Source organism: Fringilla coelebs (genome assembly GCF_963513975.1).
Source record: "Fringilla coelebs genome assembly, chromosome: 3".
Taxonomy (NCBI): Eukaryota; Metazoa; Chordata; class Aves; order Passeriformes; family Fringillidae; genus Fringilla; species Fringilla coelebs.
The window spans coordinates 81,225,189-81,252,224 of NC_140030.1; the positions used below are offsets into that span (position 1 = coordinate 81,225,189).

The 27,036-nt window shown below is 40.4% G+C and overlaps 1 protein-coding gene across 2 annotated transcripts in view; it reads left to right on the forward strand.

Annotated features, from left to right (window-relative positions):
- Positions 1-22,794, forward strand: part of LOC311151384 (protein ELYS-like) — a 40,954-nt gene extending 18,160 nt beyond the window's left edge. The window contains exons 10-36 of one of the 2 annotated variants that reach the window (XM_084201765.1): positions 55-236; positions 692-753; positions 1,546-1,674; positions 3,750-3,840; positions 3,927-4,016; positions 4,207-4,347; positions 5,110-5,214; positions 5,328-5,421; positions 5,721-5,844; positions 5,956-6,012; positions 7,191-7,337; positions 8,081-8,268; positions 8,533-8,677; positions 8,770-8,901; positions 9,442-9,589; positions 9,675-9,825; positions 10,357-10,464; positions 10,940-11,135; positions 12,006-12,200; positions 13,373-13,802; positions 14,324-14,423; positions 15,293-15,399; positions 16,601-16,761; positions 17,783-19,574; positions 20,345-20,478; positions 20,905-21,011; positions 21,517-22,794. In XM_084201765.1, coding sequence (XP_084057891.1) covers positions 55-236; positions 692-753; positions 1,546-1,674; positions 3,750-3,840; positions 3,927-4,016; positions 4,207-4,347; positions 5,110-5,214; positions 5,328-5,421; positions 5,721-5,844; positions 5,956-6,012; positions 7,191-7,337; positions 8,081-8,268; positions 8,533-8,677; positions 8,770-8,901; positions 9,442-9,589; positions 9,675-9,825; positions 10,357-10,464; positions 10,940-11,135; positions 12,006-12,200; positions 13,373-13,802; positions 14,324-14,423; positions 15,293-15,399; positions 16,601-16,761; positions 17,783-19,574; positions 20,345-20,478; positions 20,905-21,011; positions 21,517-21,703 — 5,503 coding nt within the window. In that variant the 3' untranslated portion in view covers positions 21,704-22,794. The remainder of the gene's footprint in view (positions 1-54; positions 237-691; positions 754-1,545; positions 1,675-3,749; positions 3,841-3,926; positions 4,017-4,206; positions 4,348-5,109; positions 5,215-5,327; positions 5,422-5,720; positions 5,845-5,955; positions 6,013-7,190; positions 7,338-8,080; positions 8,269-8,532; positions 8,678-8,769; positions 8,902-9,441; positions 9,590-9,674; positions 9,826-10,356; positions 10,465-10,939; positions 11,136-12,005; positions 12,201-13,372; positions 13,803-14,323; positions 14,424-15,292; positions 15,400-16,600; positions 16,762-17,782; positions 19,575-20,344; positions 20,479-20,904; positions 21,012-21,516) is intronic. The other variant, XM_084201766.1, reaches the window with a different exon arrangement.
- The last annotated feature ends 4,242 nt before the right edge of the window (positions 22,795-27,036 follow it).

Below are 27,036 nucleotides of genomic sequence, written 5' to 3' on the forward strand. Positions count from 1 at the left end.
AAAGGGTTAATTTAAATTTAAATTTAAAAAACATATGCACTTGTTTTCTTTAAGGCCAGAAGAGTTCCTTCATGATTGCCCCTATTTTGCACTGTGGTCACTGGATCCTGTAATAAGCATGACTTCTCCAAACCTCATTTTGGATATTCTGGTACACGAGCGTAGTCTGAGTCGGGGGGTTCCTCCTTCTTATCCACCACCTGAACAGTTTTTTAATCCAAGCACCTATAATTTTGGTAGGTATTTCACTGCTTTTCTTTTGAATAGTGGCAAGCTTTGGTGGAGGTAAAATGCCCCTTGAGTGGTTCTCTTTCTTGCTCATTGTTTGTCACACGAAAACCAAACCAAAAAGAGCCCCACAAACGTTCTCCAATCTGGTTACATTGTCCTGAGAAGGTACTTAGTCTTGTGAAACATCTGACAGGCAGCTGAGTTTTGGGGCTTCTGTAACATGACCTGGGAAGGGGTGATGGTCACAAAATGAAATGCCTTTGAGCTGAGGCCCAAAGCACAGCGCTGGGTAGCACCCAAGTTTTTAGAGACAGAGAGTAACTCCTTTTTATGGGATGTGTGTGAGTGATGTGATGAAGGAAGGGGGTGCTGGAGGTTTGTCTTTGCAGACAGCACTATTTACAAAGCATCAAGTGATGAGAAGGTGCCAAGGTCTGTCAAATGTTCCTTCTTTCTGCAGATGTGACGTGCTTGCTCAACTCGGGAGTTGTTCACATGACTTGCACCGGCTTCCAGAAGGAGGTGAGTTTTTTATTGTATTGAGAGTGTCAAGAGATGAACCTTTTGTAACTTTTCTCTTGCAGTGCTTTGAGTGTCAGAGACCACTTGCTGCTCACACTGCCCATCCACATGCCTAGCTGCAGTTATATCCTGCCAGTTTGATGCAGATGGCACTGTTCTGGGGAGGCATGAGCAGGGATTGAATGGCTAGAAAGGCCGAGTGTGGTGTGAGCTGGGAAAGTGTTTACTTCTTTGTGTAGAGTGGAGTTAGGGTTTTGATCCCTGATGAACTTGAGAAAGGAGGACAGCATGGAGAAAGGGAAAAGTGATTGAACTGTTGAGGAAGAAATGCATGTTTTTTCTCTCAGCCTTGGCCAAATTCTAATTTCGGAGCCACTGCACAGCTTTTGACAAACCCTTACAAATTAAGTTCCAGCTCACTAAATATACCCATATAAATCATCTTCCTCACAAACAAGAATAGAGTCTTTCAAAGAGTGATTTGTAGTTGTATTAGTTTTAACTTCTACAGAATATAATTTGTGTCAGTGTTCAGGGAAAAGCAAGGTCTGTGTATTGACAGAGAGGCTGGGAAATACTTTCCTGCCTTCAGCATTGCAAGGGTTTTTTCTTCTGTAGGATGTTTTTTTAGAAACTCAAACTGTTAGTGTTCTGTCTTTAAGACTCTACATAGCAATGCTTACCAAACTTAATAACCTAAAGCCTGCTGCTTCTAAAGTAGCTTTCTGACAGTCTAAGTGATCTTAGTGATTGATTGCTGTCTTAACCTGTGTGTGTTGATTGATGTTTCAGACCCTGAAGTTTTTGAAGAAATCTGGTCCTTTAATAAGTGAAGCCATTCGTGACAGCTACTCTCGGTGTCTTGTAGCTGGCTTGCTGTCTCCAAGACTGGTTGATGTCCAGCCATCCAGTCTGAGTCAGGTGTGTGTATGCTGGGGAATCCAGGGGGAAATATATCCATCTTGTCTGAAGGCTGTAGAGGCTACAAGACCATGATTTTTGATTGTAAGCTGCTCTGAGAGGCAGGTTTTGACGTACAGTTAGCAGAACTAATAATGTTCTTAGATCCAGTCTTGTGACTGTGAACAGCCCTGAGAGGTTTGTCATCAGTTACCCGTCTGTAAATTCCATGCCCCGGGTCTGCATGCAGTCAGTGCTGGGCACATGCATCAGAAAGTAGCTCTCCCTGGAAACAGCCTTCATCCTCTTCATGCCCTCAGTATCTCAGAGCCTTGGGTGCAGTGCAGTAGGTGGCCCCGATGGTGCCTCCCTCAGGTGTGCACTACTGCAAACACCAGCTTGCTGCACTAGACGTTATTCCTTCCAAGGAAGTGCTAACCAGTTATAATGGTGCTCTCTTTACTGACAGTTGCATCACCACTGCCTCTCGTTTTCCCTTTATCAGGGAATTTTCCTTCCCTGCGCCCTCTCAAACTTTACCTTTGAAGACTTTGCCTTGAGCTGTGGTAGCTCGATTTCCTCCTCTTAGACTGCCCTCTTGCTGCAGTGCCTGCATCACCTGTATCTCTCAACACTGCTACATTCTGTCACCACAGTGGCTTCACACCCCTCTCTGGTCTTTTTTCCATTTTCAGTGCAGCAAACTTTGTTTCTCATCTGAAGGGTTTTATGAAAGAAGGAGCCCTTGTGATGAACAGCCCATCTTTCTCTATGCAGGGTCAAAGCTGAAGGGTTAGAGGGTCATCATGGAGTGGAGCACCAAGCACTAGGAAGGGGAGAACAGTCTTCCCCATGCCTTCATCTTCCTGTCTGTGGGATTCTTCACCAGACTGTGGAAATGTGTCAGGAAAAATAACACTTCTGCATAGTGTGGTAGCTAAAACAAATTTGGCAAGCAGACCCAGACCATAGAATGCTTATTTTGCAAGGCTGATGTAGGCTTTTACATTTTGATTAGATTTTCTGATGTCAACTCTGGTGTGAAATTACTTGGGATAGCAAGAAATTTTTTTGATGCCCTTTGCTGAATTGTGACTAGATTGTTCAGACACTGCATTAAGTAGGGACTGCTTTTCAATACTAGAAAGAAAAAATTCAGAATTAGGATCAAATAAATTGGAATTTTGTTTGGTACCCTAAGTAGTATTTGGCATGTTTCCTTGTCTGAAATGCATTTTCAGAAAATGATGGAAATATCCTGTATGTCTTCTAGTATGTAGAAATTGCTCTTAAATGTCATGATTTTACTTAGAATGCAAACTTTTAAAATTTGTTTAAAAAATAGAGGGAAGAAAAATTTGTTGCAGGATCATTTCACCTAAAATAAATGTCTGAGCTGGAATAAGCTGCTACATTACTTCTCATGTGTGTGCATGCCTGTGCATTATACTTCTCAAGGACTGCCATGGCATTAAAATAGAGTAATTGAACAGGCTGAAATTCCAGCCCATTAGAACTGAAATGTTTCACTTCTTTATGGTACTTTAACAAATTGTAACTTAAAGCTTTGGCTGTCAGAGCTGCTTACTGTCTTGCTAGTCTTAGGAACTGCTTGGCCTCAGCTTCACTGTTTCCATGCAAACACAATGGTGTTTGCTCTGTCCCCTTCTCGTGTTCCTGATGGCAAGGGGGTGTGCCCAAAGTGCATAATGGGTATTAGCAGAGGATGTTAGTGGAAATAGTTAATTTGGACTCAGTAAATGAAGACTGAAACCCTGAGGCACAGAAACAGAGACTGAAACTGGCCTGCATGAAGTTGAAATGTCAGAGGAAAACGCTCCTGTGCTCCTTAAACCATCAAGCAGTCCAGCCTGTGGCTAGGATGGAGAAAGAATCAAGAATATGGAACCAGCTGCCTTTGCAACTAATGTCTGAATGGGTATCCAGTTAGAAGCAAACACTTCTGTCAGTGGCTCAGGTAGTGTCTGATTCAGAGCTACCACGTGGGTCACCGGCTGAAACTCCAGTGTTTATCAAGGTGAGACTTAGAGGAAAAGTCTGTGAGGTTGTGATTTGCTTTTGTCTGTTCTGTTCAGGAGGAGCAGTTAGAGGCAGTGCTGTCAGCTGCTGTGCAGACAGGCTCTTTAGAACTTCTGACGGGATGCATTAAACACTGGACTTCTGAAGGTAATGCTGCTTCCATTGTTTCTATGTTGTGCGTGTTTAGGTTGGAAATTGTGGCTTCATGTCCTTTTTGTTTTCTGTTTTTAAAGAGCAGCCAAGTTCTGCTGTGAATTTACGGTTTGTTCTTGAGTGGACGTGGAACAAAGTGATCTGTACAAAAGATGAACTGGACCAAATATGTGAGTAGTGGTGTGGTGGTTTTTGAAATCTCGAGTCATTCTTTGTAAAGGCTCTTCTTCAGCAGTCTGCCAGTGTATGCTGCTGGCTCTTTAAGTGGTTCTTTAAGTCTCTTGTGGCTGTTGATGTGTTTAAGTTTGGAAGTGTGCAGTTGCTGTGCTGAGTGATGATTTCATATCTCTCCTTGACAAGGTGTTCCGCTGTTTGACGGCTCCTGCAACTTCATTGACCCGCAGACATTACAGTCCCTTCAGCACTGCCAGCTGCTGCTGAGCAACCTCAGCACAGTCCTGAACTGTTTTCTAACAGAAGCCCGAGAGCTTACTGAGAAAGGTTGGTGAGAGCACTGCTCGGCCTTTGGTCTGATAGTTAACATTTGGAAAGATGCTTGGGTTGTAGCTGTGGAGACAGGAGCCGTTGCTGTTTTGGATGGTTGGGAGAGAGGTTGAGCTGGGAGAAGAGGCTTAAATCTGAGCAGTTGGGACTTTGAATGAAGCCACTTTGAGTTCAGGGGAGCAGCTTGTTGTGGAATTCATGAGGCTGTAGGGAGGCTGCAGTGGTTCAGCACTGAGCTGAGTAAGCACCAGGGCAGCAATTGCAACAACCGAGTGTGGTAATGCTGAGAAGTGTTCCTAATTGTTAGCTATCAATTGATAGTTGTGTGCAAATTGCTGGGAAATAGAAAGAAAACCAGAATGAGTAAAGCAATTTCCTTGAGTTTTTTTGGCTTCTGATTTTATAAATTGTTGTTGGCACATTGAGGGGAAAAAGAGGACTGTAATCTCTTTTACTGAAATAAAAATCTCTGCTACATGGAAAACAAATGTCTTCTTCCTTATCTAATAGACATATCTATCTTATCTAATAGACTGTAATTTTTCATTTTAATCTTTAGTGATTCTGTTTCTTTGTAGTGATTGGTTTTTGGTTTTGAGTGTGGTTTTATTTCCTTCAAATTCATAATTGATCTAGAAGGGGCAACCACACCTAAGAAAAGTTCCAGCATGGTGTTTTATACCTTGTGTTTGTTCGGCTGAAGGGACTTCTGTAAAAAGGAGAGGAATATCCAAAACATCTTACTCCTTTTTTTTTCAGGTTTTACAGACTTAACAAATAAGCAGATGGTAACCAACCTCATTTCTTTGTATGCACAAGTGGTGATCTGGTTCTGTCGATCCAGTCTCCTTCCCGAGGGTTTAGGTAAGCAGAGCCTGTAGTACCAAAACACTTGAGGTTGTGTGATTTTGTCTGTCTAGAGCAAGGTTTTAGTTGAAAAACGTGGTCTTAACTTGCTTTTTCTTTATCACCTGTAGATGATCACATGCATTTGTCCAGACCTTTCTACAATTACCCTCTGATTCAGAGCTACTATACGGGTCACCGAGAGAAACTCGAGCGCTTATCAAGGTAAGACTTAGAGGAATAGTCTAGAAAGCTGCCCCTGTTAGACTGTGTGAGAGTGGTTATTTTTGCAGTTAAAACCCTTTGTCTGCATTCCTTGGCATTACAAATAACAGAGCATGAAAGCAAACGTGGAACCCAAAAGGTCATTGCAACTCTTCTCTTGGCTTTGTGCTTTGGACTCCTTAATTAAGAAGTTCATTGTGAGCTAAGGACCATCCTTCCTCTGGCTCCAAAATCTGTGACACTGAGAGGCTGGAATGAGCGTTGTACTCAGTGCAAGCCCTTGCTCCCTTTTGTTGCAGAGGCAAATGGGATTCTGATTGCTTGATGATCGATGGCATGGTTTCCCAGTTGGGAGAGGAAGTGGAGAAGTTGTGGCGGAGAGATGAAGGCGGCACTGGGAAATACCCACCTGTCAGTTTACATGTGAGTGTTCTGTTCACTGAGGACCCCAGCAGCAGGAGCAGTAGCAGCCCCCTAAAGCCAATGATGGTGAAAGACAGGAGCGTTAGAAAAGCTTTTCATCTTTCATTTCAGGCACTGCTGGATCTCTATTTGCTAGAAAGCATTGAAGAAAGCGACAAACATGCAATTGTATCCTTTCCAGATTTTATTACTTCCTCAGTGTGTGCACATAAAAGTTTTTACATAGTTGTCACCTGTGTGTGGTTAACAACAACACTTTTAAATTTATGCCTCAAAGACAGTGTGAGTGAACACATTTAGAATAGAATTAAGTCCTTGACAGAAGCATTGCTTAATTTCTTTCTAGATTGGAATTTTTCTGATTTCTTTTTTAAATGTTTTGTTGCAAAGTCTCTTCTCATATGAGAAAACATGTTCTCTAAGTTGTATTCAAGATAAAAGCCTTGCTTAGTTCTTCTCAAATTTTAACACAATTGCTAATTTTTCAGGACACCCTTATATGTAGCACATGCCTGCTTATGAGTACGGTGCCCTAAAATGTACTGTTTCAGATCAGAAGGGTTTGAAACGGGGGTTTTCCAGTTGCTGATTTTTTCCAAAATCATTCGTTTCCTAGCCTTGCTAAGTGTTTGGTTTTGGGGTTTTTTGTGTAAAAAGTGGAGGCACACTGAATATTCATTGGGCAGAAGTCTAATTTTTAGGCTGCTGGAACATGCAGAATGACCTTTGTTGTTTGTTGGCTAAACCAAGAGTGGAGCCTGGAGAGCAGAGGGGTTAAAAATGGTTGTAGTCCCAAGCTGCCTTACTCAGACATGTTCCTTCCTGCCATGGGATGTCAGAATGGGAAGATGACACTTTGAGTGAGGGATCCACATGGAGTTTGAGCACAGTTTCACTCAGTCAGTGCTAAGTTGCATTGTAAGGGCACCATAATTGGTGTTGGTTTTGTGAAGAGAGGAAATGAGGAGAACAAAAGAGCTGTAGAACTTGTTTTCTTTAATAATTAAGCATTGGATGTTGAAGTGTGTTGGGTGTCCAGCTGGTAGCTTCACTGACAGAAGCAGAAGCCTGGGTTTGTAACAGCAGTATATAAAGACCCAATATCTGTCTTTTTGATTGCCTTACAGAAATGGACAAGTGTTTCTTTCTGGAATTCTATTCAGAATACAGTTTTGAGATCAGGACCTGACTCTTGATATAATGGGCTGTAATAGCTTTAAATGGCGAGATCAATACCTTGGCTTGTTCTGCTTCTTATGATGATAATATTACTGTATTTTGCTAACTGTAATGTGATAGAAGTTTTTGGTCTTAGCGATTTATTCACCTTAATTAGATACTCTCAGACAATTTACTTGCTACTGGATATTATGCATTCCTTTCCAAATAAAACAGAAACTTCAATAGACTCCTTTCCAACTGCCTTTGCTATCCCTTGGGGTCTTGTTAAGCTGATTCAAGGGTTTTGGCTTCTAGATCACAATGATTATGAAGTAAGTATGAAACCGTTAACTGACTTAGACCACACGTTGCACTGTAGAGCTGTAACCATTAAAAATATTTTTCTAAATTGATACTTGGTGATAAGGAGCTGTTGAAGCATTGGAAGCTTTTTTTAAACGCTGGTCTGACATCTTCAGCAACAAGTTATGATTTGAAATTTTGCTTTAACTACTTTAATAGGAAATTGATTGAAACAAAGGAGTAATCAGCATAAATAATGCTTAATATTTGAATTTTCAAAGCTGTCTGTGGTTAGGTTTTCAGCAGAATGGTTCGGCACTGTTTCTAGAAGAGTGTTTTGGGTACTTGAAACATGGAAACTGTGATGGTAACAGGAACATTTGAGATGGAAGACTGCAGGAGTGGCTTTTCAACCTAATAGCTATTGTTCCTGATGCTGAATGTTGTTCTTGTCACTGTACTAATATGACCGATTTTTTTGTTGCATATGTTATCAAGTAATGTATTTTTTATAAGCCATGTATGTCCAGGGGGTTTAGTGAACTTAGAAAAATCTGAATTGTTCCTCTTAAAACATTCACTTTGTTCTGGGTGGTTGATTTTTTTTTTCCTGCAAATACTGAAGAATTTTTACTGATGTGTCCTGGATCAAGTATTTTGTTATTTAGACATCTAAGTTGGTGTAACCCACGTCCAGCCTTGCTGCAGAAAGTTTTGCTTCTTGCTTGGGTGTGTGTATCTATGACAATGAAGATGTTCTCAACTTGTCCAGAATTCCCTGGCCCTGCTCTTCCATCCAGCTACACTCAAGACTGTGTCATGGCAGCACATGAGGATAATCCAGTCCCTGATGTGCCAGGGGGAGCACAGGCGAGCCCTCAGGTACATGCAGATGATGAAGCCGTCGATGTCCAGCAGCAGCGAAGTGCGGCTGTTCCTCACCGTCTTGTTGTCCAACAGGTAAGGGACCCTCCACTGTTTTGGCATTCACATATTGGGAAATGTGGAGAACTGATGCCACAAATGGGGCTCCCCTCCATTTCCCTTGAGCTTTGAATGGATACCATCAGTGTGGGATTCACATATTGGGAAATGTGGAGAACTGATGCCACAAATGGGGCTCCCCTCCATTTCCCCTGAGCTTTGAATGGATACCATCAGTGTGGGGCATCTTTTGGGCCTCAGTGTTGCCATGCCTTTCCATGTCCTAAACCTGAACTGCAGGTGCATGGTGGAGGCTTGGGGTCTGTTGCAGCAACACACCACGAAGTTAAACATAGAAGAGCTGCTGAAGCACATGTATGAAATCTGTCAGGAGATGGGGCTGATGGAGGATTTGCTGAAGCTGCCCTTCACAGACACAGAAAAAGTGAGTTTGGAGAAGAAACCAAAAAATCTTGTTTCTTTAGCGAGAGAAGAGGCAGAATGGTAATGATGTTTGAAATGTGTTATTTCTCCCAGGAGTGTTTGGAGAAGTTTTTACAGACCAAATCTGGTGTTCAGAATCATGAATTCCTCTTAGTCCACCATCTGCAGCGTGCCAACTACATCCCAGCACTCCAGCTGAATCAGTCCATGAAGGCCAATCTGATGGTAAGGGTAGCAGTCCTGCTGTGTGAAATTATGAATTAAAACTTACAGAGCATGACTGACTCCAGTTAAAAGTTTGTTTGCATCTGAGGAATAAATATATATCTCATCTTTTCATTCAGTTCCTCACATCCCTCTGTTATGTATGGTTTAGGTTATGGAAGTTGTTTGTGCTGCTTTTTTCTGTGGAATGAAGAGTATGTTGTATGTCACATCTTGTATCTGGCTTTTACCTGAGAGCAGTCTTGATGCTCCACAGGTAAAATGTACTTTATGGGTTTTAATTGGGAGTGTTGGAGCTGTTTGGGGTTTTTATGTTTTCGGGTTTTTTTACTAGTCTTCCTTGCACTTACCCAAAACTACCAGGTGAAATTGGTGTGTGCTGCTGGGTGGAACCTATAACTTGCTGTGGTTCTATGCAGTTGATTTGTTCTCCTATGTCTGTAGAGCAAATTTAGGCCTTAGTTAGAAAGAGCAGTTAGTTCTGTGCAATGAATTTCTGGTGAATTGTTAACTTCTTGCTTTACACGTTTCCTTTGTCAGAATGATCGTGATCCTCGCTTGAGAGAGAGAGCAGTAGCCAGAAACTCTCTGTTAGACCAGTATGGCAAGATCCTTCCCACAGTTCAAAGGAAGCTGGCAGTAGAGAGAGCCAAGCCGTACCGTTTGCCTTCGTCGGTCTTAAGAGAAGGTAATTGTAGAGAAGGGAGCTAGGATGTGCAGCTGGCCATCACTTTGATTACACAGGGCTGATTCTTTTCCCTCTTACTTTACAGTCCCAAGGCCAAAGCCATTATCAACAGCAACAAGGCAGGCTAATGCAGGAAATGTGCATACAAGGGCAACTTTCATCAGTAAAGTGTTGTCCAAAATTGGGGAAGTATGGTTAGGAAATGAGGAGAAAACAAATATCTCACGATATGATAGGTAAGCAGCCTTTTATAAAAGTTACTCTTAAGCTGCATGTTTGAAGAGGGAGGTGGAGAGAGTGAGTTGTAGGGGGAGAGAAAGAGATTTCAGTTTGAATTGTATTAGTTTTTTGGTGAGAAGGGGGACATGAATAAAGCTTTGTGTTGCATTTCTGCACATATATAACAGCTAACAATCAATTCCTCATGTGTAGTGTTTGGAGACTTCTGCTATGATAATCTGTCTACAAATGCACGTATTTACATTATGGTGAATGTGTTTACAGTGTTTAAGAAGCTGAGACTCAAGCTGTTTGTCACTACCATGAAGCTATTGGTGTACCAACTTTTAGAGACTCATTTGTGTGATCACAAAGTCATCTTTTACCTCTTCCTGCTTGGTTATTTAAAAATAAACAGAATTATTAAGAGTGGAGAAGAGGCTTATAATTGTCAGGTCCTACATGGGATATAGCTAGATAAACTTTAATTCTGATATGGCTGGACTTTGAGGGAATAAAAATCTATTATGTTTTCATTTTCCTTCTAGTCCTAGAGCTACAGAGCCCGCAGTCAGTACACATCCTCTCCCTGGTGCAGAGTTGCCTGATGCATTTCTTGGGACACCTATTACAAAACTTTCTCAAAAGTGTTCAAGGTATAGTAGATCTACAGACTTTATATTTCAAAATTGTATTGTTTATCATGTATGTACATGTGCGCGTGTGTGTGCTTTTTTGGTTTCCCAAGGGTTCTGTTGGATTTAGTGTTGTATCTCAAAGAAAAAGTCAACTTAGGGACAAAATTAGGTACACAATTTGAAATGGTCCCTGCACTGAAATGTAGATGAGTTTTCTCCACTGCTGAGAATTAGGTCATTTGTGCAATATAAAATTGGGTATTCTTATGTCAGAGGCAGGGAGTTAGGAAATGAGCTATGAAATGTAAAGCAATAATGAAGAAATGCCCCAAAGTGCCTATCACTTGTTTGTGGGACTGATTGATCCCCCCTGCAGTGAAGTTGTATTTCTTGTTCGTCCAGTGTTTTTGTTCTGCATCATCTGAGATAATCACAGCATGCTTTTTTTCATTTATTTTTTGATGTTCGTAGTTTAAAATTAGTATTTTAACAGGTTGCTGGATTTGGTGGTTCGTCCTGTTCCTTCCCGCTCTGTGGCACAGGAGGAGAGCTGGCAGTCCCCGTGCAGAGCTTCTACTTCTTTTGTGGCATCCAGCCCTCTGAGATCAAATACACATCGCTCCAGCTCCCAAAACAATCTGCCAAGAGCATCAGAGTTGAATTTACTGGAAACTCCTCGTGTGGTCAAGGTTTGTATTTTAAAAACTCAGTAGCAACCAACCAAATGAAAAACTTGTGAGGTTTGTTTTAAGTGAAATCACCAAAGTATTTAGTAGAAGTGCTTCTGGATTGAAATTTTCAGTATGCATGTGGTTATTACATACACAGCCCCTTTGGAAGCAGTAAGTTGGCAACAGTCTTTTAGCAGGAAACTTAAGTTCTCAGTTGATTGCAGTGGATAGCTCATCCCATAGCTTTGTGAACTAAATTTATTTTTATTGCATGGAAGAATTCCATCTTTTCACTTTCTTGTGAAGTACCATCATACAAATGAACTAGCTTCTTCCCCCTCTTTTGAAACCCTTTCAATACTGTAAAATAATCTGAGATAAGAACAGCAATGCTTCTACATGAAGATGTGTAGGTATTTCTGCAGCAGTGTCGCTTCCTCTTGTGTGTGGCTGATGAATTAATGAAAAAGCTGTATCTGTTCCTTCACAGAATGGCTCTTAGATGCAGCGACTGAAAACGCTACTGGGCAGAGTGAAGCTGTGTGCCTTTTATAAGAGCAGTGTAGGAATTGCAAAAATTAGTGGGATAGGAGATAATCTTGCACAAAACAAGATGTCGGTCATATCCTTGTTTCCTGAAGAAGAAATTTTGAAAAATAACTTTTATTTTGTTGGCATTACAAAGATGGACGAAAGGGAACATAAAACACATGCATTTTTATCTTTAAAATGTTGGTATTTTTGGAAGAACAGTGCAGAGGCTAAACTTTCTGCTGCTATAAACCCAGTTCACAGTTTAGGGTAACTATATTTTTGTAATTTAAGCATAGTCTTCTGTTTGGAAGATTTAACTGGTTCTAAATTAAGTGTTTTTATTTCTTTTCCTAGAGAGCTAAAGTTTTGGCCACATCTTCTGGTTTTCCTGGGTTTACTCCTCAGTCTATTCTCAGGTCCAGTCTTCGCACTACACCCCTAGCAACTCCCTCTGCATCCCCAGGACGATCAGTTACTCCTCCTCTACGAGCAAAGGAACCTAGAATATCTTTCAGGGAAGAGAGCTCCCATGCAAAGTGGACTGTTGGGGTAAGCTGGACTACAGTTAGTGAGTTTTGCAGATGATGCTGTGATTTAATTTAGACTTACCTATATTCCTTACACCAAGAATCTGGATTGTGGATCGGAATGGCAGAATTTGGTTTAAAAAAAGATTGTGTTATGCTAGACATTCTGTGACATCATGTTGTTGCAGGAATATATTCGTAACAAACATCAGGGACCATGGTGCGTTTTACTCAGATGTTCAGAATGTTAGTTCACCTTTCAGCTGTACCTTTTCAAAGAGTAGTGTTGCAGGAAGGTGAGGAATCTAGATGGAGCCTCTTGTTTGGGTTTAAGTTTTGTAAATTTTACATCCGTGGAAGTAACAAAAGTCATAAAGATGCATTGACTCTCAACCTGTCATTTTGCAGCGTTGGATTTACTTAAATGAGGGCAAAAAGGGACTCCTGATTAAGAGAACTGTAGTGTTTTGTTCTCTCAGGCCTAAAGTTCTCGGGTTTGCTTCTTGCCTTGCACCAGGGATAGCATCCATGTAGTTTTCAAATGCACTGGGTCTGTCTGACCAGCTGTGGTCCCTTCTGCTCCTGCAGCTGTGTAGCTGGATTCTCTGGTTCAGCCCATCAGCCAGTTGCCAGCATGTGCCCAAATGGAGGGCACAAGAGGGGCATGTGCTGCTATCCCATGTGTGAGTAGCTGGTGTATGTTACAAGGAGCTACTCAATTGTAACAAGATGTACTCTCTCTTGTATGAAATTCTTACTAATAGTGGCACTATGGCCAGATAAATTTGCTTGTTCCATGCCACGGGCATAGTTGAACACCGGCGTATTTTAGTAGTGCATATGTGTTTGTTAAAAGGGCAACCATAAAATAGAGAAATCTTGAGTTAGGGTTTTACTAGGCAAAGTTTTGTCTTCCTGAAAACACACTAGTAAACCCTGTGAAGAGCCTTGAGATGACATTGTGAGCAAGACTGATTAAATCTTAATTCTTCAATGTCATTGAAACTCAATAAGCAATCTAAAGTGTAATTAATTTTTACACTCAGCCTTAAATCTCAGATAATGCTAGAATGAGAATTATTTTTGCATTGCCTCGCTAAGGGGACACGTGGAACTTAAAATATCAGTATTTGTTGAGTTTTTCTGTTTTGCTTTGACAACAAGCAGACTCATGTTGTCGATCTGAAATTTTAGGTGACAGAAGAGGATAAAGCACTATTTGGAGCTTCATCTGAGCATCGCCATGGCTTGGTAGAGGATGCTTGGTCTGAAAGTAGTACTAAACCAACTCTATTTACTCTGAGCAGTCCTGGGGAACATCATGCTGAATTGCAGGAGTCTTTAGAAAGCATACCTGGAGATAATTTGGAGAAGATGGATGTCAGCAAGGAAAATAGTAACTTCTCTGTCAGATCAGACCAGACTACTCTGGAGTATCATGATGCAAAATCGCCTGGTGATTTTGAAGATGATGTCATCTTTATATCTGCTAAACCAGCTAATTCTTCCTCTGAAGAAACTGTTGATGTTCAAGAATTGGAGAAGGAGGAAGAAAGTGAAATGGTTGAAGATAAACCTTTCCAGATGAAACAACCAGATTCTTCAGGACAAAGAAAAGAAGCAGGTATGTTTCATCCTGTAATAACCTACGTTTCTGAATTTTTCAAATGTCTTCAAAAGATTGATTTACTGAGGAGTGCAGCAATTACTGATGAGTTTTCACAAGTGCTCTAGACTTTTAAAGTTACATCTATGTTTTAAGTCCTTTTTTTGGTATCATGGACCTTATGAATGTGTACTTACCTTTGCTGACATTTTTTTGGTGTAGTTGCAGCTAAAAGGCATCAGTGTTGGAGTTTTGAGAGGGATACATGTTTAAAACTTTGGCTTCTGGTTATGTTTTACTGGTACTTCTATAATTTGCAGGAATTTTTACATTGTTTGACTGAAATTATGCATCAGGCTTCTTGTTCTGCTGGAAAGAAGAACACAGGCCATCTGTGCACTTGAAGTCTTGGTAGCATTATTTTGTTAAGTCCCTATCCTAGATGACATGCATAAAGGACCACTTTAAACTCATATGAGCACTTTAAAGGAAGTGATGTTGAGTGCAACAGGGAAGTCATCTGTCTCTTCGTTTTGTAGGATTTGTGGAAGAATCAAATGCTGAATATCATACCCTTCCTGAGTATAAGACGGTGTTTAAAGCTGCTGAGGCTGCAACTTCTGGGGCTGGAAATGAAGGGTGAGCTTATGAAGTAGATACATCTTGGGGTTCACATAACATATGCCTGCTGGCTTTTCTGTGTTTGAAAACTGATTTTGACCTGGGATTAGTTCTTTCCTGTGTTCTTATATGTAAGGGCTTGTCTATTCCATTCTGTCTGTGACCAAAAGTAATCTGGCATGAATGTAATGCATATTGACTAGCTGTCAATTTTAGCCTTTTTTGTCAAATCATTGCAGACCACAAAGTATGATGATAAAGATTTCATTCAACAGTCCCATACAGACCTTGTGAGAGTTACTAAGCAGATACTGTGAACATAAGCCCTGGGATTTTTTTTCTGAGAATGTAGTTAAAAATGAATCCTGTGATTCCTGTAACTTCATTGGTTTATTTTTGAGTTTGAATGCTTTCTGACAGTATTTTTTACACTTTATTTTTTACACTTAATTTTTGTTTTCTGTCTGTGCTCAAGTAGCATCTATTTATTTATGGAAAGGGAAGCTGTTTTCTCACCGGGTACTTTAATTTCAAGTGCTAACTTTCACCTGTACAGACTTATGTTCAGTTGGTTCTGAACCTCTTATTGTAGTTGCCTTCTTTCTACAGAAGACAAATAATACATTATTCTGTAATACACCTCTGTTATATTATTTAGTGTTGGATAGCTGGAAAGAATGTTAAGTACTCGATTCATTGCATAAAATGAGTTACAAAGTGAATTACAAGTTGAGTCACAAATTGAATTATGTGGATAGAGGAATTCCTAATTTTTCTTGTATTTTTTGTGATTTGAAACTTGAAGATTTTACAGTGAGAAAGTAACTTATAAAGCTTTTAAAAGTGTGTTTTCAAGCTTTGTGATGAATTTCTCTCTTTTCACAAAGTGCAACAACCTACCAGGAGTCTGAAATGACCTCTTCATCAGAAGAAAAAGCCATACTGGTTGCAACAAACCCACAGCTCGCTGAATCCCCGGAGGCAGACAGTGAGTGTATGTTGGAAATGTTCTGTATGGTAGGGTAGCAGAACTCCTCAAGCGAAACGTGTAGTTTGCCATACCACTGTAGGTGTCTCAGATTTAAATAGTAGTAGCAGATTGAAATAATAGTAGTTACTGCTAACTTTCATTAAACTGTAGAGAGAACACCCTCCTTAAAGAAAGTCCTTGGAGAAAGTGCATAGTGAATCTTTTCATTCTTGATCAAAGTATTGAGATTCTGGTAGAACTTAAAAGTATTCTAAGGAGAAATCAGTATTTATTTTAATGTTGTACACCGCTACCAATTTGTGTGCCATGGGATGTGCTGCTTGATTTACTATTTTAAAAGATGATGCATCCTCAGTATTCAGATTGAAGCAACTGTCTACCAGTGTGCCTTTCCAGCCACATTTTCCTCTTTTTTTCTCCCTCCATGGGCTTGACAGCTGATTTTCTCCTCTTTCTTCCTTGCTGTGGGGCTGCATCCTTTACCCCATCTGTAGTTGTCACAGTTTAGACCCAGTTGACAACTAAGCCCCACACAGCCGCTCACTCATTTCGCCTGGGTGAACGGGGGAGACAATCAGAGAGCTAAAGGTGAGAAAACTCATGGGTTGAGATAAAGACACCTTAATAGGGAAAGAAAAAGTCAGGCAAAACAAGGAATTCATTCACCACTTCTGATTGTGGGGCAGCTATTCAGCCACCTCCAGGAAAGCAGGAAAATGGGTCATAGGAAGGAATACAAAGACCATAACTTCTAATGTCTCCTGCTTTTTCCTTCTTTCACCTGCCTTTTAGGCTGAACATGGTGCTATATTATGGGATCCCGTTTTATGGGATGTCAGTTGTGGTCAGCTGTTCTGGCCGTGTCCCCTCCTATCTCCTTGTGCACCCCCAGCCCACTCACTGCTGGCATGGTGTGAGAAGCAGGAAAGGCCTTGGCTCTGTATAGGTGCTACTCAGCAGTACCTAAAACATCCCTTTTATCAACACTGCCTTCAGCACAAATCCAGAATAGAGCAGTACCAGCTACTATGAAGAAAATGACTATCCCAGCCAAAACCAGCACAATAGTTTTAGCTTTTGGAAAAAGCCCAATATATGTGGCAGGATGGAGAACCATATTGTTTGCTCTTGCTAGCTCTTCTTTTTGCTTAAACTGACATCATTTATATAAAGTTTAAGGTAAAATTACATAAATCTCTTCTAGCTGTGATAAGTATCCTTGACAGTGAGGACATGGTCAGTGCTCCGTCTCAAAATCGCCTTGAGGACAAGTGTGTGGATTTACCTGAAGAATGTAACACTGAAGCAGCTGAACCTGAAGAAGTCCCTGTTTCTAACAATCCTGCAAAAACTGAGCAAATTAATGTAAGTAAACTATTTTCCCATTTTCTATGCAATAGAACAGTTTGCAAATTGAGGACAGACCTATTCCTACTGACAGTTTGTAGACTCAACAATGTGTCTGTTTCTTGAGCTGCTTAACATAAGTTAAAAACCTCAGTATTGTACAGCAGATATGTTTTTATCTTCTGCATTCCCTGTTCCTATAACATGAATGGGACGTGTCAAGACTTAGGCCTTTGAGAGCAAACAAAACCAAAATAAAAGCCTAAACTATTTTTGAAACCAGCTAGGCATTAATTTGATTTACTTGAATTCAAACTTTATTTTACTTAAAAAATAGTTTTAATGTTAAAGGCATAAGAAAGTTACAGGAGTGCAGCTTCTTTGTACTGGTAATCAGTTACCAAAGGACAGAAAGATGTGGGAACCACCCTCAGAATTATTTAGGTGCTTAGGTCGTTTGTTCCTTCTTAACACACAGAATTCCCAGTAATGAGTGTATTTTGGTGTCAAAATATTTCTTCAAGAGGTGGCGGTATTTAGAAACTATGTGTTATCTCATGCAATCCAAATGACTCCTCAAAGTGCAGTGTTGAGTTGTTGGTGCGATACCTGGCCAGTGTAAGTGCTGCTGCCAGAACTATCATGACTGAAGCGTTAAGCCCTGGGCACCCAATTGTATTTTACCCTGTCAGAGGCAGTGGGTCACTCTGGCTGCGGAGCAGTGCAGAGGGCACTGCAATGTGATGGTCACCCCTGGCTGCGTACACACCTTGTGTTGGAAGACTGCTCCTGGTCATGGGCAGTGGCAAATGGTCAGTTCTGAAGAGAAGTATCAGAAACAGAACATGTGAATTGCCCACAGGCACTGCTGTGATCCCTGTGCCTCAAATCCATAAACTCTCAGCTGGAGTACAAAAGCACATTGTTTCACATTCAGGGGTGGTCTTAAGGGAACTGTCCTCAGTTTCATCTCAGTTTCAGTGTGAAGTTAGTCTGTTTGGTATTGAATAAAGTATTAACAGACATTTTTTAACTTTAGGTTATAGAAGATACCTCAGAACCAGCACCTGAAACATCACCATATAGTGAGCTAGATCCATCAAACGTTCTTCATTATAGCTATGAAAATATAGAGCAACAGTTTGCATGCGATTTGCCTGATAATAAAGATAGTGAATGTGATACAGCTGAGGGAGATGGAGACCTTTTTCTATCTCAGAATAATTTTACCTTAGTTTTGGAAGGAGAAGAAGGGGAAGCAGAGATGGGAGACCCTACATCAGTAGATGCTTCTAAACCAGATGACACAACAATGGAAGAAAAGCCTGTGACCAAGTTAGGAAATACTGAAAGCCAGGAACATGTTACAAACTCAGTGTCCACTGTAACTGGTGATCAGGAATCTCAAAATATTGCAGAGTCACTCCCATATGTGCCTGAACCTATTAAGGTTGCCATTGCTGAGAACTTACTGGATGTAATCAAGGACACGAGAAGTAAAGAATTTACATCTGAAGTTGTAGAACAATCAATTCATGAAACCATAGGTAAAAAGGTAACTAGATTCCAGAAGGCAAAAGCTCCCTTAACACCTGTGCTAGAAGCAGTGGGAGAGGAAACCAGCAGACGTCATTATGGCACTGCTCCAAGAACACGCACAAGGGGACAGCTGGGTAGAAGTCTGGGTGTTCTGTCAGCAGGCACTCAGCAGCTGCTGAAGACAGACAGCCCTGCTCTGCTTGGACTGTCTCCTCGGAGAAGTACCAGGCGAACAAAAGAAGCACCTGAGACTCCCAGGCTCCAAACAGAGGAAAATGCTCAAGAGGAGCAAATACCTGTGACACCTGTTACTCCTAGGAGAGGTAGGAAACCTAAACTGTCTAATTTAGAAAAAACAGAGAGCAGCCATTCTGATGGACAAACCTTGTCTGACAGTACACGGCCTGTTACTCCCAGAAGAGGATTAAGGAGAGCAAAGGAAGCTGCATCTGAACTCCAAGAAGAGGCTAATGAGGAAATGCCTCTTGCTGAAGGCAGCGTTCCTGCTTCTTTCACTTCCAGAAGGACTAAAGGAGGAAAAAGTTTAGGTGGAAATCCAGAAACTGGCAAGACTGATACTGATCATCAAGTAAAAACAGCAGTCAGTCCCAGTAGAAGTGCAAAAAAATTGAAAAGCTTTAGTTTACAGTTTACTGAAGATACTGTCAAGGATCAACAGGTGCAGCTTAGTGACCAACTCCTTTTACCTGTGCCAAGTAAAAGAGGCAGAAGAAGAAAGATTAGTTCATCAGAAGTTTCAGAAAATTCTGATCTTGATGTGTCTAAATCATCGGTTCCTCAAACAGAATTTAAACTTCCTGTCACGCCTAGAAGAAGTGCTAGGAAGGCAGCACAAAACCTCTTGCCAGACCCAGAGTCTACCTCTTCTCAGGAAGACATACATTCAGGTGTGAAAGTAGAAGCCCTTGATACTCCTAAGAGAAAAACTAGGAGAGTGCCGCAAGAGAACCCAGAACAAGTGGATACTCATGAACAAACTCCTGCAGAGCCAAGCAAGGAGCCAGCCATACCCAGGACGACGGTGGGGACAGGGCGTCGGGGCAGGAAGAGGAGATCAGTGTCCAAGGAGACCTCCCAAGGTCCTGGTGGCAGTCCTTTGCTGCTTGAAGACATAAAGCCCTCAGGATGTGATCAGACATCAAGAGCTCTGACAGATCGTGTTACAAGAACCAGATCCCGCAGGACTGCCGTCCGTCAGAAACTGGCTGTTGAGGAAAATGAGGCTTTCCTTTTCTCTCCTCCTCTCACAAAGCTGACAAAACAGTTTGAAGGTAAGTGCACTATGTTTATATGCAAAAGAGTGCATAGCGTCTTTAAACCACCAAAAACAAACTGTGAGCATGGCTTTAAGTATTGTAAAGAATGTAAGCATGCAAAAGAAGAAGTTTGCCAAGAGGCAGTTCATCTTTTGGCTGAAGTCTATGTGACTGTCTGCTTAGTTCTGATAGAAATAGATTACAAAGCTGATCTAAGCCATGAAATTAAGTTTAAACTATATTTTTGTAGTGAACTTAATTTCTGTCACATTTGGAAAACCAGAGATTATTTGTGAATATGTGATTGCCACCCCTTCTCACCCAACAGAGAAATAAAGAATGTGTGTTTTCAAATTCTGTTCAGTTTTCAAGTTCAGATGTGCAGCATCTTGCAACAAACTGTACAGCTGTTTAATTATGTGATTATTTTTCATGAGTGTATACTTTGTCAGTGAAATTACTGTACATGGGAGTTTTTTAGAGTACATGATAAAATTTTTTGAAATCTGTAAGGACTGTTGATGCCTATGGAGTATAATATCTTTGATTATGTAGGTGCAGGTAAATTCACTACATTGGCTTAGTTTTGTTTCACTATTTATGGTAAAAGCATGAATCCCAAGAGGCAGTTACTGGGGGGAAAATGCCTTTGCATGGAGTGTTTATAAAGCTAATTTGGCCTTTATTTTGGGAAGCTCTTGTGCTCTTATTTGTCAGCTGTAATGTAATATTGCTGTCCCTCATGTATAATGTATTTGCATGCTAACAAAGCATTGTCATTTTAGCTGGAAAAACAGACCATCCTGTGCAGCTCCAGGATTTAGACTCGGATTTGTCTTCTCAATTTGTCTTTTCACCCCCTCTTTTGAGGTCAAGGAGAAAAACTGTAGCTAGCATTTCCCGAATTGTGAAAGAAGAAGTAAGTAAAAACTCCAGTTGTCCTATGTTCTTGATTTTAATTCTGTACCATTTTTTGAGACGATGCTTTGCCTTTTTCATTGGAAACATATCTAAAAAGAGCTTTAAATGAATCAGCTAAAAATTGTATTGTTTTTCTTCATGAAAACTAGCTACATAAGTCAATTTTGAATTTATCTAAATCAAGAACTGATGAATACTGTTTTGCCTTTAGTAAAAGGTACAGTGGCTCTCTTTAAACTTACTTGGTATGTTATTAATTTCAGAATGGATAGTAAAATAATTTGATGTGGAAAGTTTGTTTTTGCAAAGAAAGGCTACATTTGGAAATAACTTTGACATGATTTTGTGATGAAAAAAAACCATTAATATTCCATAGAAGTCTAAGAACTTGTTCATGGGTAACACTTCTGTTGTCTTAACATAGGAGCTTCCAGCTAAAGAGGAAGAGCATACCAAATCCACAGAGTCTGGGGAAAAGCAAAAATTGAAGAGAGGTAGAACTCCAAAATCAAAAATGAAGAAAGCGAGCAAGTATGAAATAAGTTTTGAACAGTTATTTGCCTTTCTTAATGTGATGGTGACTCAGCTGTTAAGTGCCTGACTACTTCCTCACTTGTCTGTGCAGGTCTTCTCTCACTCCATCAGCCTGTCCAGCTTGCTGGTCCAATAGGCACCTTTCCCCATTTAAGGGTTTGGTTTGCTAATGGAAATGGAAGAGAGAAGGTATAGAAAAGGGCAGGTGGATACTAATTGCAGTGGTGACATTGCAATGCTCTTATATTGTCTTATTCCACCTTAGGAACTCAAACTCTTCCAGTTTAGCTATTTATACAAGGTGGGAGATGGCCAGACAATGAATAAAAGGAATGAAAGCAAAACAAACCTGATTTATGTACCTTTTCTACCTTAATTCTATCTACAAAGAAGCCCATGCATTTATTTTTTTTAATTGATTTTGGAATTCCATGTCATTTTTTTCCTCGATTAAATACTGTTAGTACTGAAAAATTGATTTGATGCCTATCCTTCTTTTCAGAACCACAAAAGATTCTTGGTCACCTCCACCAGTCGAAATAAAATTCATCTCTCCTTTTGGAAGTCCAGTGGATGGAACAAAAGCCAAACAGAAAGAAACTACAGATGCAGCAGGGAAGACATTAAGAAAGAACAAAAAAAGACTGTCTAATTTTCCAAAGCCAGTTGTGCGCCGGAAGATGCTGTAACTGTTTTTTTAAGTTTATAATGTACACCACTGTTTATAAAGTCATCAAAATTGTGTGAATTAGTAAAAAGAAGAAAAATCATCTAATTTGGAAGAGATAATTTATATAAATTATTGTAAAATTTCATAAAAAATGGTCTTCAGTAAGTAACTCCATATGGAGTGTGATTTCCTCAGTCAATGCAGTTTTCTATTTTATATTAAGACTTCATACATTTATATAATATGTAAATACAGCTTATTTTAGGAATGTTAAATAAAAATGTATACTTCACAATGTGTTTACTGTCTGATAGCTTTTTGAGGGAATATTGGGTTGAATGACCTGTATTGCTCAGAACTTTTAATGTTGGTTTGTGGGAGTTACAGACTCCCAAAAGTTGATTCCAAAAGCTTTTAAAAAGTTTGTTTAGAATTCCTGTAACAAGTAAACATTTTAAACATACTAGTTTTAATGTTAAAATTATGTTTGACCTTCTGGCACAAATAATTGGACTTGCAATACAAACTGGTAATTCCTTACATTCACGGTTAAGTTGTACTGTATTGAAGTCAGAATGTAAACAATTGTGTTTTAAGCTGTGCAATATATTTTTTTTGTATTTGTCTTAAAGTTGGGAAAGCTGCTCTTTAGTTCATAAAACCAGATCACACCTCAGATGTCTCATTATTTCTTGAAATTTGTTGTCAGCAAAAAGTTAACTGTACAGATGGTGTGATGCTTACAATAGCATATCAGATTTAAAGGGATACTACCCAGATACTTCAAAATTTGAGCCAAAATTATTTTCGTAATATGACTCATACTATAATTGAAATGCTTACTGTCTGTAAACTTGCTTTGCAGTATTTGAAACCTGCATATCACAGCACTGAAAACCTGATGGTAAAGCCTATAAAATAGTCTGAAAAAGGTACAAAAATGTACAGAAATCTTGGTTACAAACCGTATTTTTGAATAATTATTTCATTAACAGTCTTGGGTTAAGGAGTATATGTCCCTATAAAGTTTCAATTTGTATAAATAAAGTCACAAACCTATTCTTTTAAAAGCAGACATGGAAGTACTATTTTGATGTGCAGTCTTTTAGACAATGGATTATTTTTCTGTATGTTAATTTATATATGGATGCAACTTTGAAGACTACAGAATGGTGGAACCTGATATTAAACTTTTCAATTAGTAAATACTAAAGTTATTTAAGACATAAGTTATTTATTAACTAATAGCTTGTACATAGTGAACGAATGTATTAATAACAGACTAAGCCTGTGAAAGAAGATTGTTCTGGGGCTGTGATTTTTCTATCTCAGAACAGATCATTCTAGAGAAGCAATTGCATGCACTTGAATATTTTTCTCCTTGGGGAAGTATTCATGACTGAATGAAAGCTTAAAAAAAAAGTCAAAAGTTGAAAATGTGAAAGTGGCAGTAAATTGAGACCTTTGAGTCAAGTTAGTAATTTTTCTGTTTATTTTGTACATGAGTGACTATAAATATGATCAAAGAGGAAAGGAGAGGGAAGTTTAGCAATTTTTATATTCACATTTCTCAGAAGTGCAGTGAGTAGCTCAAAATGGGGTAAAATGTTGCATTTTCAAAATTGGAATAGAATACAGATGAGAAATCTGACTTCTTTTTGTAGTGTGCAAGAGTATTTGTAAAATACTCTGATTATTGTCAAATTTGACTGACTGATGAAATGCTAGTGAAGATTGCTTAATAGGGTTTTAATGCATTTCTGTAATTTATACTTATATATGTATATTTTTTGTATCAAAATTATTTAGAAAAAATGAAAATATAGAATTAGCTGATTTTATTAGTTTTTAGCATCTATTTTATTTACACCTCAGCTAAAATATCCTCATTTGTATGTGCTTAAGAAGAAAGCAAGCAATAGCAAAAGACAATTGGCAGTAGATTTGATAACTTCCTAAAGGTTTGCAATTTTCTAGTAACTTTTTACTTCAAAGGAATTTTAATTATGTGTTGAAATGTTTTACTCTTTTTTTTCTCTTTTTTTGTAACTTGGATTTGGTGCACAGTTCTCCAGTGCAGACCAGTTTCCCCAAGGAGCAGTTTAAAAAGGAGCCTGAGCATAATGTGTAACAAGGAGGACGTAGAAGGAAATGGAAGCAAAACTGTGACTTTGTTTAGAGCCTGAGAAAAGGAAAAAGCTGGGGAACAGTGTTGAGGTGCCAGCTCAAGGATGGGTTTATAATGGAGTGGAGAAAATAGACTTTATGTGGGTGCTTTCTGTGTAGGCTTGCTACATGTGTGAAGGATGAGTGGAAAAGATTTGCAGCTGTTTGCACATGGATCTGAGAGGGAGAGAGTGCCAGAGAAGGGCAGGAGGAACCTGTGAGATGAGGTGGGATGCAGAAAGCTGTGGGAGCATAGAGCTGAAATTTTCTAGCCAACAAGGTGGGGATTTCACGGGAGCTACAGCTCATTGCTAAACAGAATATTCCGAAGTTTTTCTGTAGAAAGGGAAGTAATTCCTTGATTCCTTAATGTTTTTATCCCCTAAAGAGGTGCTGGATGGCTAAAAGCTGAAGCCAAATTTTGCATCTGTACCTTTGGGGTGTAAACCCAGAGAAAACTCCACTGGAAGGTTGTCTGCCTGTGACAGCAGAATCTTAGCTTTCAGGAAAAATAAAATAGGGTGAAATGGCAGATTTTATTTCCAGGAAGCGCACAGCAGGAGGTAGTAGTGACAGAGCGTGAATAGCATTAAGGGCTGTTGGAAGGTATTTTGTAAGAAAAGAAATGTTACAGTAGAAATTATTCTCTTGAGTTACCTCACAAACTTTCTTTTCCTCAAATATTTATAAGCTAAGGCTGGTGAAAGTATTTGTTCTAGGTTATGACATGAAGGAGAGTTTAATCTATTTTTACTTTCAATAGCTACTCAGTGCTAATTGATTCATGTTGACTTTGTTTATTTGCCTTAATCTTTGCACATGTCCAGTGTGCAAGTAAGGGCACAGATAACTATTTAATCCCCCATCAGAACTTCCTCTTATGGAAGGCTACTCTCAGGGTTGTCAGTGCAATAAATTTGTTTGCTGCAATTTCATTACTTCCCAAGTAACTAATACATAGCAAAGTTGTCGATTTCTGGTGGGGGAAAAAAAAAGCTATAGCAGAAAACAACCTACAGGTTCTCATGACTAGTTAGGCAATGCTTGCAACCAATTAGTCTAGGCTAAGCTGAAAATACTGAAATAATAGAATTTTAGGTAATAGGACAGTGTTTGTTTCTTTTGTTCATACTTTTGTCTTCTGTGCAAACTTCAGAGTTTCCATTCCAGGAATGCTTTTTTCACCAAAGTAGTCAAGATAATGAGTCCCTTTGATGTGCTTGAAGATAAATGTTCTGTGGTTCCTGATGAATTAAAGCTGTTCCTAAAATAAAATGCATTTTTCCAGCACTGGGCTGTGTGGATGACCAATATGTGAGGTAGAGTGAAAAATGCAAGTTATGTTTACTGATGTGACCATTTAGGTCAGTTCCTCCTTGGCTGTGTCGTGACTCACAGCAGGCATTGATGTGCTGTGCATTGCTGCAGAACTTGGTTTAAACCTGAATTGAAATATGAATTATTAGTGAATGACTGCTTGCTTGTGTTTTGATACTGCAACTGGGATTTTAATAACAGTGAGAGAAGGATGCAGGAGGTGGGTGTGTGATTTCTGTGAAAAGCAACAGCACAAGCATCTATGATCCCAGGAGTTTGGGGCCCTGAAAAACCTTTGCTTTTGACCTGACCTGTTCTGGCTTCTGACCCTGGTGTCTCCCTTAAAGGACAAGAACAGTGTGCTCATCTCAGCAGGACCCAACAGGTACATGGGTCAGGTAAGATCCTATTCAAAGAAGCAACTAAAATCAGTTTTCACTAATACACTGCTGTAGACTGGTCTGTCTTTTTCTCTCTCCTTATTAACGTTCACCTAAGTGTAATGCACGTGTCTGGTGTTCATAGGTTTGAAGTGTTATGTAGTGTTATCTACATTTCTGTCATCCTGGAACAGAACACCAAAACGTAGCACATGCTCTCACCCAGAATGACAGAATAAACTGAGTTGGAAGGGACCCACAAAGATCCTGGCCCTAAACACACTATGTGCCTCAGAGCATTTTCCAAACGTTTCTTGAATTTTGTCAGGCTGGTGCTGTGACTATTTCCCTGGGGAGCCTCTTCCAGTGCCCAGCCACTCTCTGAGTGAAGAATCTTTTCCTAATACCCAGCCTAAACTTCCCCTGACACAACTTGAGGCCATTCCCTCGGGTGCTGTCACTGGGCACCGCAGAGAGCGGTGCCTGCCGCTCCTCTTCTCTCGCAAGGGAGGTGTGACTGCAGTGAGAGCTGCCCTCAGTCTCCTCCAGGTGATCAGACCAAGAAACCTCAGGCACTCCTCGTACATCTTCCTCTCCCAGAGCTCAGCATCCTCTCTCCGTGGTGACTCCCCGTCCCGAGGGTGCCCAGGTGCCGGTGCTGGATACGTTGTTTCTGGGGCGGCCAGCCCCGGCTCTCCCCGGGCAGGCCCTGCCGCTAGAGGCGGGGCGTGCGCCCGGCGCGGCCCTGACAACGACATGGCTGCTGCTTAGCCGGCCTGCCGCCTTCCTGCCGGCGGCCCTGCTGCCCCACAGCCAAGGACTGCCTGGCTGGCTGCTCTGGGAATTAAGGTGTCAGATATAGTTTTGGACAAACAGTGGTGACAGGCCTTCCCTGGTGTGGCGCTGCTTTGCTGCCGTGGTGGAGAGAGCAGAATCCTTAAACTGGCAGGAGAGAGTCAGCGAACACCAGGCCCTGTTGCATGGGTTGCAGGTGTTTCTGCAGTTGCTCTTGTCAGGTTGCTGATTGTAAAAACCTGTTGGAGAATTAAATGTTCCAAATCCACCTGGATACAGCCTTGGGCAGCCTGCTCTGGGTGGTGGCTTGAGCAGCCAGGCAGTGGGATGAGATGGCTGCCAGTGGTTCCAGAAGGCCATTCCAGAATTATAAAGCCAAGATTGTAGAACTTGTGCTGGGAGGGACAAAGCAGTGAAGTACCTCACTGCTGAGTTCTGTATTGAGCCCCTTGGCACTTATGTCTGTCTGTCCAGGTAAAGGAAGCAACAGACTCAGGAAGCAAAGACTCAGCACAGACTTCAGGAACTTTTGCTTGCTTAGCCATGTTAGACAGGCTGCAACTCTTGAATGAAATGAGTCATGTCAGACAAGAGCCACAGCAGATAGCTGGGTAAATTTGCCCTAATGTCCAATTGTGATTTGTGCTGGTTTTGTTTTCTCACTTAAAGAAAAATCAAACCTTTGGTCTGCATC